Source organism: Scyliorhinus torazame, chromosome 21 (assembly GCF_047496885.1).
Source record: "Scyliorhinus torazame isolate Kashiwa2021f chromosome 21, sScyTor2.1, whole genome shotgun sequence".
NCBI classification, from domain to species: Eukaryota; Metazoa; Chordata; class Chondrichthyes; order Carcharhiniformes; family Scyliorhinidae; genus Scyliorhinus; species Scyliorhinus torazame.
This window is the reverse complement of record NC_092727.1, coordinates 120505793-120519156: the sequence shown is the minus strand read 5'-3', so window position 1 is coordinate 120519156 and position 13364 is coordinate 120505793. Positions and strand designations below refer to the sequence as shown.

The following is a 13364-nucleotide window of genomic DNA, read 5'->3' as shown; positions in this document are numbered from 1 at the left end:
CACAGACAGTGACCCAGCGGGGAATCGAACCTGGGACCCTGGAGCTGTGAAGCCACAGTGCTAACCACTGTGCTTCCATGCTGCTCAGTTATTGCTAAACAAGTGTCGCTTGATAGTATTGTTGATGACTCCTTCCATCGTTTTACTGATGACAGAGAGTAGATTGATGTGGAATTAATTGGCTGGTTTGGATTTGTCCTGTTTTTTGTGTACAGGATTTATCTGGGCCATTATTCACATTGCCGGGTAGATGCCAGTGTTGTAGCTGTACTGCAACAGCTTAGCTAAGGTTGCAGCAAGTTCTGGAGCACAAGTTTTCAGTGCTATTCCTGGAATATTGTCTGGGCCTCTCGCCTTTGCAGTATCCAATGCCTTTGGCCGTTTCTTGATATCACATGGAATGAATCTAGTTGGCTGAAGACTTACATCTGTGATGCTGGGAAGAGACCGGGCTGAAGATTGTTGCGAATGCCTCGGCCTGGTCTGTTACACTGATGTGCTGGGCTCCTCCATCATTGAGGATGGGGATATTTGTGGATCTTCCTCCTCCAGCGAGTTGTTTAATTGTCCACCACCATTCACGGCTGGATGTGGCAGGACTACAGATCTTAGATCTGATGCGTTAGTTATGGAATTGCTTATCTTGGTCTATTACTTGCTGCTTATGCTGTTTGGCACAAGTCGCCCAGTGTTATAGCTTCACCAGGTTGACACCTCATTTTTAGGTATGTCTGTTGCTGCTCCTGGCACGCTCTCCTGCACTCTTCATTGAACCAGGGTTGACCCCCTAGCTTGGTGGTAATGGTAGAGTGGGGGATATGCTGGGCCATGAGGTTGCAGATTGTGGTCAAGTATAATTCTGCTGCTGGTGTCCCACTAGCGCCTCAGGGAGCCCAGTCTTGAGTTGCTAGATTGGTTTGAAGTCTATCCCATTTAGCACTGTAGTAATGCCACACAACACAACGGAGGGTATCCTCAATGTGAAGACGTATCTTTGCCTCTACTGGTCACTACTACTGTGACTGTCATGGACAGATGCATCTGCAGCAGGCAGGTTGATGAGGATGAGGTGAAGTATGCTTTTCCCTCTTGTGGGTTCCCTCACCACCTGCTGCAGTCCCAGTCTAGCAGCTAAGGGACCTGGCCAGTTTGGTCTGTGGTGGTACTACCCAGCCACTCTTAGTGATGGACATTGAAGTCCCCCACCCAGAGTACATTCTGTGCGCTTACCCTCAGTGCTTCCTCCAATTGGTGTTCAACATGGAGGAGTACTGATTCATCAGCTGATGGTGGCCGGTACCTGGCAATCAGCAGAAGGTTTCCTTGCCCATGTTTAACCTGGTACCATGAAACCTCATGGGGTCGAGAGACGATGTTGAAGACTCCCAGGGCAACTCCTTCCCGACTGTATACCACTGTGCCGACACCTTTGCTGGGTCTGTCCTGCTGGTGAGACAGGACAAACCCAGGAATGGTGATGGTGGTGTCTGGTACATTGACTGTAAGGTATGTTTCTGTGAGTATGTCTGTGCCAGGCTGTGCTCGATTAGCCTATGAGACAGCTCTCCCGATTTTTTTTTTCATAAAATTTACAGTGCAGAAGGAGGCCATTCGGCCCATCGAGTCTGCACCGGCTCTTGGAAAGAGCACCCTACCCAAGACCACACCTCCACCCTATCCCCATAACCCAGTAACCCCACCCAACATTAAGGGCAATTTTGGACACTAAGAGCAATTTAGCATGGCCAATCCACCTAACCTGCACATCTTTGGACTGTGGGAGAAACCGGAGCACCCGGAGGAAACCCACGCACACACGGGGAGGATGTGCAGACTCCGCACAGACAGTGACCCAGGCCGGAATAAAACCTGGGACCCTGGAGCTGTGAAACAATTGTGCTAACCACCATGCTACCGTGCTGCCGTGATTTTGGCACAAGGGAGGATACCTCAGTGTCACCGCCTCCCCTAATGTCATTGGACTAATAGTTCAGAGGCCCAGGCTAATGCTCTGGGAACCTGGGTTCAAATTCCACCATGGCAGCTGATGTAATTTAAATATGATTAATTAATATGCATGGAATTAAAAAGCTAGCCTTAGTAATGGTGACCATGGGATCATTATCGAATGTCATAAAAACCCAATCTGGTTCATTAATATCCTTTGGAAAGGAAATTTGCCATCCTGACCTGGCCTGTGACTCCAGACCCAACTGCAATGGGTTTGATTCTTAACCACTGTCTGGTGTACGCAATTGTACCAAACTGCTACTGGGTCAAAAAGGAATGAAAGCGGGTGAACTATTCGCTCGGCACCAGAAATACAAAGGGCAGACCCAGGGAATTTGTCCCTGACAACAGGATGGGTGGACCCACACCACACGGACTGCTGTGGTTCAGGAAGACGGCTCACCGCCACCTTCTCAAGGGCAATTAGGGATGGGCAACAATGCTGGCCCATCACTGGAATGCCAACCTAGCTTCCCAGCTGAAGCCCTGGACTGTGGCTTGAACGCATAACCCTGAGGCAAAGGCAAAACCGACTGAGCCAATCTTCACCTTTGGGGGAGAGGTGGAAAACTTTTGATCTATTATGCAAAGTTCGACCTGGCTGCACACCCCCCCCCCCCCCCCATCCCATATTTAAAATATCCCTCTGTTGGGGGACATTTTATCTCCAGGAGTATGAGTACTTGCTGGTGCCGAGGAGAGGGTAAAACCCCTGACCCGCCACAGTATGATGTAGGTTTAGCCCTCAGGCCTCATTTAGTTAGAGTTTGTCAGTCTCCCAAATCCATTGCCTGGCCGGTGGAGGGGAAGCAGATGTTAGAGGCCGTTGTCTGGGGCAGGAGATTGCCCGCAGGGCCGTGCAGGGTCGATGCCCAACACTGAGGTAGACTGAGTAGGGGATGGGAAATGAGTGGATGGGGGGGGGGGGGGGGGGTTGGCCAGGAGAAAGCCTTGGGGCAAGGGAAGGCTCAAGGTTTCCGGATAAGAAACACTCCCGGCCTCATGGCCCACATGGAAATCTCAATTAAGTTTTATCTTACTATGCCACTCCTGGTGGGGAAACCATGATTATTGCCCCCTCAAGGTGGCACAATGGTTAGCACTGGGACTGCGGCGCTGAGGACCCGGCCCTGGGTCGCTGTCCGTGTGGAGTTTGCACATTCTCCCCGTGTCTGCGTGGGATTCACCCCCACAACCCAAAGATGTGCTGGTTAGGTGGATTGGCCACGCTAAATTGCCCCTTAATTGGAAAAGAAAAATAATTGTGTCCTCCAAATTTTATTTTTTTTAAATAATAAATTATTAATAAATTAAAAATAGCAGTCAGGCCTGGCTGACATCATCAGAGCTTGATGATCCTATTTATGGAAGGACCCTATTCCATACTGTTAGGTGTCCTTGCTGCCTGCAATTTAAAATTGCAGTCGGCCACATCCGGGTGGTAGGCAAAGCAGGTGAAGTCCCCTGTTTTATTTTAATTGACCGCCCCACCCAGTTTCCACCGGTAGTTAAAGTTTCCCCTCTGTCATTTCTTATAGGTGTTTCACTGAGTCTGAAAATACTTTTCTCTAGATGTTAGTTTTGGGTCAGTGGCAGCACCTCCGCCTCTAACTCAAAAGCTTGTGGATTGAGGGGCCCATTGCAAAGACTTGAGTTCACAGTGCTGAAGATCACCATGTCATTCATTCTCATTGCTATTTGTTGGGTCTTGCTATGCACACAATGGATGCCACCTTTCCCTTCCGTTACAACGTTTCAAGAATACCTCATGGGTTGCGAGGGCTTTGGGGCACTGAGGCTGCACATAGGCGCTGTGATAATGCAAGTTGTTTCTTACTTCCTTTCTCGGGGGCATTATATCTTAAATGTGTTGTTTTACTTTATTCCTCAGCCCGTCCCCAACCCTCCGTCCATATGAAGCAAGTTTCATACTCCAGCTACCCCAGGAGCACAAGCCACCGTCTCCGGGCTAACTTTCAAGGTCGTCGGAGCTACTCTGAAGTCAGCGATGTAAAAGTGAAAAGCCACACAATGCCATCTCGACTGACAGCAGACGACCAATCCTCACCAACACACGGGCGATACCTTGCCAGCGATTACCTCAAGGTGCCTGATGACACAGACGAAGGGGCTTTTGATCAACAGCTGGAGTCTGATGATGAGGATTGGATGATCCATAGTCCTCCCGGAACTTTGGACAGGGGAATGAGGAGCACTTCATCCTGCACGGCTCTCCCCATCCCAGACATTACCATAAATAGCAGCTCTGCCGAATATTCTAGATCGGAGCACGCCCAGTCCTGGCCTTCCATCAATGTAGGTCCGCAGGTCTACTGGTGCCAGTTGACCTCAGTGTAATCTTGTGCAACCTTCATCAGATTTTTATTACACCGCTGTTAGATCTACAATCCGGATTTAGCGGCACTTTGTGATCACTAAAACTCAGTAGAAATTTGAGTTAAAACTTCTCAGGTGCAAATAAGAATTGTTTTATTTGTCTTCTATTGATTACAATTAAGAGTCATTTAAAGTCTTATTCTTGAATAAGCCCAGCCAGCATAGGACTCACAGAGAGGCAACCTGTAGACAATTGAACTTTCAAACAATCACAGAAATGATTTTCTTGTTTAGGCAAACAGCTCGCAATAACTTCAAAAGTCAAAGTCAGAAAATGAAACATGAAAGACAGAAAGATAGCGACTAGTAAGTCAAAGTATAGATGATTCATGAAAGAGAGAGATGGCCGAAAATCCATCACGGTTATACCAAATCATATCAGACTTTAGCCATCTATCTGCACCCCAATGTAATTCTAATTGGTTTGGATTAACATCAAATGAGTTTGATTTGAGGGTTAGTTGTCACTCATTAATAGGCAACATTAACCTAAAATGTATTCTTGTGTGAGCTATGGAATGCAATTTGGCTTCCTTATCGCATAAACTTGCTTGTTAGGACAATGGTCTCTATGCTGTTGCCATGGAGCTCGCCTTGTCCTTGGGTTACTTTATCTTGGAATTGTATTTGTTAGCTGCATAGGAATTCTGCTGTTCTGTGTTCTGTTTGCAGCTGTGTTCTGAAATGCTGAATGTGTGTTTTGAAATGACCTGAGGTTATGAGTGAGTTTTAAAATGGTATTTAATAGACTAGGGGCTTAATGCTAAATAGCTATCTTTTACCCATAGAAAATAGCTGGCTTCTACAACGGCAATATTGTTTCAGTGCAGTTTTAGAAGCTTGGTTCTAATTCTGTCCAGGTTAAGCTCAGGCAACTGTTAAAAATATTGCTTTGTCGTTGTTGGTTGGAACAGAAAGGATAAATGAAACACCTAATAGCAGCTCGCAAAACTCTGAAAGGTTTTTGGGAGGGTAAGTAGTGATGAACTGATCCCTCTCATTTGCGAATTGGTTAACAAGGGGAAGGTGCAGCTTCCAGATTTGGTACTGGGCAAATGGTTATTTGAACTTGGTAAGGGAAGAGGTTCTGCATAATGGTGTGAGCAATAGAAGGTTGTGGGGTTTTCAGCTCAAATTACCTTCCATGGTCTTCCACTCTGCTTTAAAATCCATCGTAATAGATGTCCGTGTGCACATTGCACATTCTCCCCGTGTCTGCATGGGTTTCACCCCCACGACCCAAAGATGTGCAGGTTAGGTGGATTGGCTGCGCTAAATTGCCCCTTAATTGGAAAAAAAGTAATAATTGGGTACTCTTAAAAAAAACATTTTTAATCCACCGTAACAGAAGCTGACCCCAGCCACAAAACTGGCCACAGCGAGGATCAATTAATCACAGTTGCGAACTTGCACTAACTGTGCTCTTCATACGGGACTTCAAGGAGGCCTTAGAAATTAAATTGGCGCTTTTGCGTGCAGGGACAATAATAGACATGTGTTACAAGGTTTTTTGATTTTCTTAGACCATAAAACATAGGAGCAGAGGCAGGCCATTCGACCCATCGAGTCTGCTCCAACATTCAATCATGGCTGATATGTTTCTCATCCCCATTCTCCTGCCTTTTCCCCATAATCCCTGATTTCCTTATTAATCAAGAACCTATCTATCCCCTGTGTCTGCGTGGGTTTCACCCCCACAACCCAAAGATGTGCAGGTTAGGTGGATTGGCTACGCTAAATTGCCCCTTAATTGGAAAAAAAATAATTGGGTACTCTAAATTTTGAGGAAAAAAAAGAACCTATCTATCTCTATCTTAAAGACACTCAGTGACTTGGCCGCCATAGCCTTCTGCAGCTAGGAGTTCCACAGATTCGCCATCATCTGGCTGAAGAAATTCCTCCTCATCTCAGTTTTAAAGGACCATCCCTTCAGTCTGAGGCTGTCCCCTCTGGTTCTAGTTTTTCCTACTAGTGGAAACATCTTCTCTATGTCCACTCTATCTAGGCCTCTCAGTATCCTGTAAATTTCAAGAAGATTCCCCCTCATCTGCTAAACTCCAACAAGTACAGACCCAAGAGTCCACAACCGCTCCTCATTTTGCAACATCTTGGGGCGGCAAAGTGGCTCTGTGGTTAATGCTGCTGCCTCACGGCGCCGAGGACCCAGGTTCAATCCTGGCCCCGGGTCACTGTCCATGTGGAGTTTGCACATTCTCCCCGTATCTGGGTAGGTCTCACCCCCACAACCCAAAGATGTGCATGATAGGTGGATTGGCCACGCTAAATTGCCCCTTAATTGGAAAAAAAAATATTGCAAGCTCCTCATTCCAGGAATTATCCTTGTGAACCTCCTCTGGACCCTTTACAAGGCCAGCACATCCTTCCTTAGATATGAGGCTTTCTTTTCTATTTAAAAAAAATTTAGAGTACTCAATTCATTTTTTTTCCAATTAAGGGGCAATTTAGCGTGGCCAATCCACCTGCCCTGCACATCTTTGGGTTGTGGGGGCGAAACTCACCCAAACACGGGGAGAATGTGCAAACTCCATACGGACAGTGACCCAGAGCCGGGATCGAACAATATGGGACTTTCTTTTGAAATTCACTAAAAAACTGACAACGTGTTCCAAACTATCAAGTAAATGGTTCTGTTTTTTTTTTAACAGTCATCTAAAATTGGGTTAATCACAGTGGGGGGATTAACACTGTGCTAAAAATATTTATTTTTATAATAAAACCATTTTTTCACCAAGCACCAACCAAATTGCTACATTTTTCTCAGGCAATATTTTAAAACAATTTTCAAAAATCACTTTCAAATATGCTCGATTATTTCGATTTTACGTTTACTGACATGCGATCAAATTTCTGCAGAAACTGGAAAGAAAACATTCAACAGTTTATTTTCATTTCTTCCACCGATCTGTTTTCCCCTCCCCCTCCCCCCAAGGATCATCTGTTCCGTGTTCCAAGTTGTCCTTTGACACACTGCTTACCTCTGTTCTGCCATTAACACATTCTGATCTCTTAATGTGGTTAGCACTGTTGCTTCACAGCACCAGGGCCCCTGGTTTGATTCCTGATTTGGCTCACTGTCTGTGCGGAGTCTGGACGTTCTCCCCGTGTCTGCGTGGTTTTCCTCCGGGTGCTCCAGTTTCCTCCCACAAAACCTGAAAGATGTGCTTGTTAGGTGAATTGGACATTCTGAATTCTGTGTACCCGAACAGGTGACAGAATGTGGCGACTAGGGGCTTTTCACAGTAACTTCATTGCAGTGTTCATGTAAGCCTCCTTTTTTTTTATAGAGTACCCAATTCATTTTTTCCAATTAAGGGGCAATTTAGCGTGGTCAATCCACCTACCCTGCACACCTTTGGGTTGTGGGGGTGAAACCCACGCTGACACGGGGACAATGTGCAAATTCCACACAAATAGTGGCCCAGGGACGGGATCGAACCTGGGACCTCGGCGCCGTGAGGCAGCAGAGCTAACCACTGTGCCACCGTGCTACCCCGATGTCAGCCTACTTGTGACAATAAAGATTATTTTAAAAATTATTAATTAATGGGCTACTCTCAGGACCCTTCTTAGTCATTTTCACCACCATTTATATTCCCTTTTGTCTTTTTGTCCACGACATCTTTGTCAATCTCCACCCACCTATTGCTGGCTATTCAACCCCACTGCTCCACACCCCCTCCCCCCTCACTGCAGTATAAAACTCATCCTATTTCTAGTTCTCTCCAGCCAGACTCGAAACGTTAGCTCCCTTCTCCCTCCACGGACGCTGTCAGACCTGCGGAGACTGTCCAGCATGGTCTGTTTTTGTTTCAGATTCCAACATCCGCGGTAATTTGCTTTTGGTTTAGGAAAACCCCCACAGTGGGGCTCCTCTACGCTCCAAATTTGCACCTGCAATGTTGATCGGATTTGGGAAATTCTGTCCCTAAATGTTTTACTGGAGGTGGCACTTGCAGCAGAGGCGATGGCATCATGTAAAGATGGATTGGATATGTATTTGAAAAAGTGGATTACAAAAGGGCATGGGGTTTGACAGGGAAAGAAGATGGGAGGTGACAGCTCCAGTGGAAGACAGGTCTTTCTCTGCAGAAAATCCTCGGATGCTCGAGGAATGAGAGCCTCCCTTCTCTAGAAACTTCAAGGTAACAAATTGAGGTTAGGTTAGTGGCAGCCTGGTGCAGCATAGAATTGTACACAGAGCTTCATCTGGACCGTAGATAAATAAGCCCGTTTTTAAGTCAGCAGAGAAAATCATAGCACATGATCTAATTCCAGAAACAAAGTAAGGCAGGTCGGTAATGTAAGGGCTGAGAGAATATTTAGTAACTGTAACGTCATTACGTGTGATTATAAAAATTGAGATGGAGAAGGTAAAAATACCCAATTGAGAGAGAAAAGTTATGTTCAGGAAAATAAAAAGTGAAATCACTCAAATAAACACCGTGCGGGGCAGCACGGTAGCACAGTGGTCAGCACAGTTGCTTCACAGCCCCAGGATCCCAGGTTCGATTCCTGGCTTGGGTCATTGTCTGTACGGAGTCTGCACGTTCTCCCCCTGTCTGCTTGGGTTTCCTCCAGGTGCTCCAGTTTCCTCCCACAGTTCAAAGATGTGCGGGTTAGGTGGATTGGCCATGCTAAATTGCTCTTAGTGTCCAAAACATGTTGAGTGGGGGTTGCAGGGTTACGGGGATGGAGCGGATGTGTGGGCTTTGGAAGGGTGCTCTTTGTAAGGGGCGGTGCAGACTCGATGGGCCGAATGGCCTCCTTCTGCACTGTAAAACAGGAGATACTTAGGGGAAAAGTAAAGTCGCCATAGACCCGGATGACCATAAGCTGCTTTACCCTTTGAGGGGGAGAGCTGACTGGTGGTGGGTTTAACCTGAGGATCACCACACCTCAGGCGGGAGGGGGGCAAGGTTGAGAAGGACCTGTGTCCGTGTGGAGTTTGCACATTCTCCCCGTGTCTGCGTGGGCCTCATCCCCACAACCCAGAGATGTGCAGGGTAGGTGAATTGTCCACGCTAAATTGTCCCTTAATTGGGAAAAATAGAATCGGGTAACCTCAGCCGGTAGGGGAGTTGAACCCACACTGTTGGCCTCGCTCTGCATCACAAACCAAATGTCCAGATTCAGTAATGGCTTTCAAATGGGGAATTAAATATTTGAAAAAAATGCAGGAATCTGGGGAAGGAGCAGCTGGGAATGGAACTAATTGAAGTGCTATTCAAAACAGCACAGAATTGTTGGGTCGAATAACTTCTATGCTGAACAGTTCCGTGATTCTATGAAGAAACACTGCCATTTAATTGAAAGGTAAATAATAAAGAACTAAGACACAGGTCAAGGATAAAAGACAAGCTAAAGAAAATGACAAGCAGATTAGAGATAGAAACGGAAATCTTGTTCAAGGAATCTTGAACCTTGATCAAGGAATGGCAGTGAGTCAGAATGAATTACTTGCTTCAATTTCCACAGAAGAGTGTGGTGGTGGGAATGAGAAGCTCGAGAAGAGGAGGTGGGGCAATTACATAGGATGCTTGTAGAGAAAGAAGCTGTGTCTTCGAAGGCTGAGAAAAGTCAAAGTGGGAACAGCAGACGCTCTGATCATAATCTTTCAAATGTTCTTGGATAAGGCAGTTACGCCAGAGGACTGAAGGAAAAACTACTTAACCAGGTAGTTATCAGTATAACAACAGGTAATCTTTCAGCATTTAAAATATGGGATAAAATTAATAGTGTTATTTAGGAAGATACGTATTCATTAAAGATAACCAATTTAGGGCCGCACGGTGGTGCAGCGGTTAGCACTGCTGCCTCATGGCTTTAAGGACCTGGGTTCGATCCCGGCCCCGGGTCACTGTCCGTGTGGAGTTTTTTCAAATTCACCCCGTGTCTGCGTGGGTCTCACCCCTGTCGTGTTATTCACCCTGGGGTAACACGGACTGCAACAGGATGCAGTTGAACTGTAAAGCATACACCAAACTTAGACGTTTCAATACAATTTATTGAACTTCTGTAACAAAGCACACAGCTGGCTGTGGGTTGACACTCTACTACTCTAAGTGTACTAACTCTAACGAACTAGACCAGACTAGCTCTGATCCACGTGTAGAAGGTGCTAACTGATATATACACCCTGACTGTCACTACAGTTGTCACCAGTGGAAAGAGGCTGATACCTCGTGTGTTTTATAGTCCCCCTCTAGTGTTCTGTCTGGTGATTGGTTGTGTTCTGTCCTGTGTGTTGATTGGCTAATCTGGGTGTCTGTCCCTGCCTGTCTTTGTCTCATGATGTGCATGGGTGCATATTATGACAACCCCCACAACTCAAAACTTTGTGCAGGTTAGGTGAATTGGCCACGCTAAATTGCCCCTTAATTAGAAAAAAAGAATTGGGTACAGTAAATTAAAAAAAAAAAGATAACCAACTTGTAAGGACAGAGCATAAATTTAATTGTCAAAAGAAGGGAGAGGCTGGGAGAATGTCTCCATGAATTGCCAGGTCAGAACCTGGTTGAAGTAACAAGGGATTTTAAAAGGGGAAGAGATGAATATTTGAAGAAGAGTTTAGGAGAGTGTGGGGGATGGGACCAACTGGCTAATGCTGATAGAGAACCTGCTCATTGGCAATGAGTTGAATGACCTTTGATTTGAGGGCTACTTCTCTTACAAATCAGAAATGAATGTCCCTCAGGGAGATGAGTACGAGTGCAGTGGGAAATGAAATTGTCAGCCTTTTGCAATGAGGGGGACCTTTTCTGAGCGCAAGGTAATGATGCGTTGTTGGGGCAGAGCGGTGGAAACTTTATCAGTGTTCAGAATCGGCGTGATTGAAGTGGTGGTAATTGAGAACGAATTCTACTGTGCCTTTGATTGATCTGTTATAGAACTTTAAAAAAAAAAAATTTAGAGTACCCAATTTTAATTTTTTCCAATAAACGGGCAATTTAGCGTGGCCAATCCACCTAGCCTGCACATCTTTGGGTTGTGGGGGCGAAACCCAAGCAAACACGGGGAGAATGTGCAAACTCCACACGGACAGTGATCCAGAGCCGGGATCGAACCTGGGACCTCGGCGCCGTGAGGCAACAAGGCTAACCCACTGCGCCACTGTGCTGCTCACTTATAGAACTTGGTTGTGCAAAGTTCTGCTTTTTCACTCCTGCTACCTCTCCTATTTTCTTCTCTTAACTGTTCAGAAACTGGAGGCCTATGTTGACACAAAATTTAATGGCTGTCAATAGCGCCTCACTCAAACCCTTCTTCAGCCGGAGATTGGTTGAGGAGAGGCAGGTCATTACGTGGACGCAGGCTGTCCTATCTTCTGTCTACTTTCTGTTGGACCACAGGATGGTGTTCGGGGCCATGAACTTGGCCGCTGTTCCTTGCCCAAGGCATCAAGGGCAATTGCAATGCTCAATAAATCCAGGATAGACTGGGATTCAAACCGGTGATCCCTCTTTTCTCACCTAGTAGTACACCATGTGCATATTTATCCATTAAAACCATCATCCCTAAAACATATCTGGAAGTAATCATTGGAAGCGAGGATGAGTGTATTCGGGATGTTGAAACTCAAATTCTGCAGCACTTTCAATGCAAATATTTAGTCACCAATAAGTAATTGTGTAGTTGATGTAAGGAAGCTGCTCAAAAACTATTCAAATGCAGAACATTTTACTCTTATATTTTTTTTCCCCTGCCCAGCTATGGATGGAAACCGGAGACTCGGATATCAGGAGCTGCCCGCTGTGTCAGTTGGCCTTTCCCCTAAACTACCCCGATGACGCCCTCATAAAACACATTGATACCCATTTGGAAAACAGCAAGATCTGAAAGCTATTCTCCGCACTGAATCATGGAGAGATTGAAGAAAATTAAGAAGCAAAGCAACGACTTGAAAACCGATACAAGATAGCGAATGTTACAGAAGAAGAAACAAGAAACAAGTTTTGTGCGCACCAGCCTGATTTTCTTTCCCTGCCGGGGCTGGAGGGGAACGATGATCAATCTTGAATGAACCTAAGAAGAGAATAGAAATGCTGACTGAGCACTTTTTGCCAAATTTGAGGAAAGAAGTTGAAAGTTATTGATCGGTTGCCGTTAAACACAACAAACGATATGTCTTCCAGTGCAATCAGTTTACTTCCAAAAGCAAAATACTTGAGCCTTGGTCAATACGAAATTGGTGATGCTGGAATGAATAGCTGGAGAATAGAAGATGGCCCAGTGCGTAAATGAAGAGAGGCAACTGAAGGGATAGGCGTTGATGTCAAATTGGGAAGCCCATTGTTTAATGGATTGGGTTGAATTGTTATAGTGCATCATCAGAATCGTGTTTCTGTGGAGTACAATGAGGCCCAGTGCAGTTGGCTTCTAACTAACTACTGGAGTCGAGCAAAAAGTACAATTATTGTTGAGGAGTGGGGAGACGAAGAACACAGTTGTTGATTGACATTGGGAAAAGGCAATCCACACGCCTATAGGACAAGTGTGCCAAGGGCTTGGCAAGATTGCAAATTGGCCTACTTTATATATCGCATTGATTCCAAGTTGAGAATTCTATTTCTGGTATTGCTCACGTTGGTGTACCACAAATAAAACAAATTGAACTTACTAATATTTCAACGTCATGTAACATTGTCACATGCATGTCTTTTATTCACAGTTCTTGGCACTTTACTACATATGTGGAATCTATTTCAGGCCAGTCGGGGGTCATCTCTGTCTGAAAGAGAAGGGTTAGGGTTAGGAATAGCTGGCTTGTAAAGCAGACCAAGGCCAGCAGCGCGGGTTCAATTCCCGTAACAGCCTCCCTGAACAGGCGCCGGAATGTGGCGACTAGGAGCTTTTCACAGTAACGTCATTTGAAGCCGACTTGTGACAATAAGCAATTTTCATTTTCATTTCATTTCACATCGAGACTTGCATTTAGA

At 45.6% G+C, this 13364-nt stretch overlaps 1 protein-coding gene across 7 annotated transcripts in view; it reads left to right on the top strand.

Moving 5' to 3' along the window:
• The window catches only part of LOC140398586 (TANK-binding kinase 1-binding protein 1-like), a 169572-nt gene extending 156528 nt beyond the window's left edge, over positions 1–13044 (top strand). For all 7 annotated transcript variants that reach the window (XM_072487410.1, XM_072487409.1, XM_072487412.1 and 4 more), the window contains 2 exons: positions 3902–4326; positions 12136–13044. In XM_072487410.1, the coding sequence (XP_072343511.1) occupies positions 3902–4326; positions 12136–12264 (554 nt within the window). In that variant the 3' untranslated portion in view covers positions 12265–13044. The remainder of the gene's footprint in view (positions 1–3901; positions 4327–12135) is intronic.
• The last annotated feature ends 320 nt before the right edge of the window (positions 13045–13364 follow it).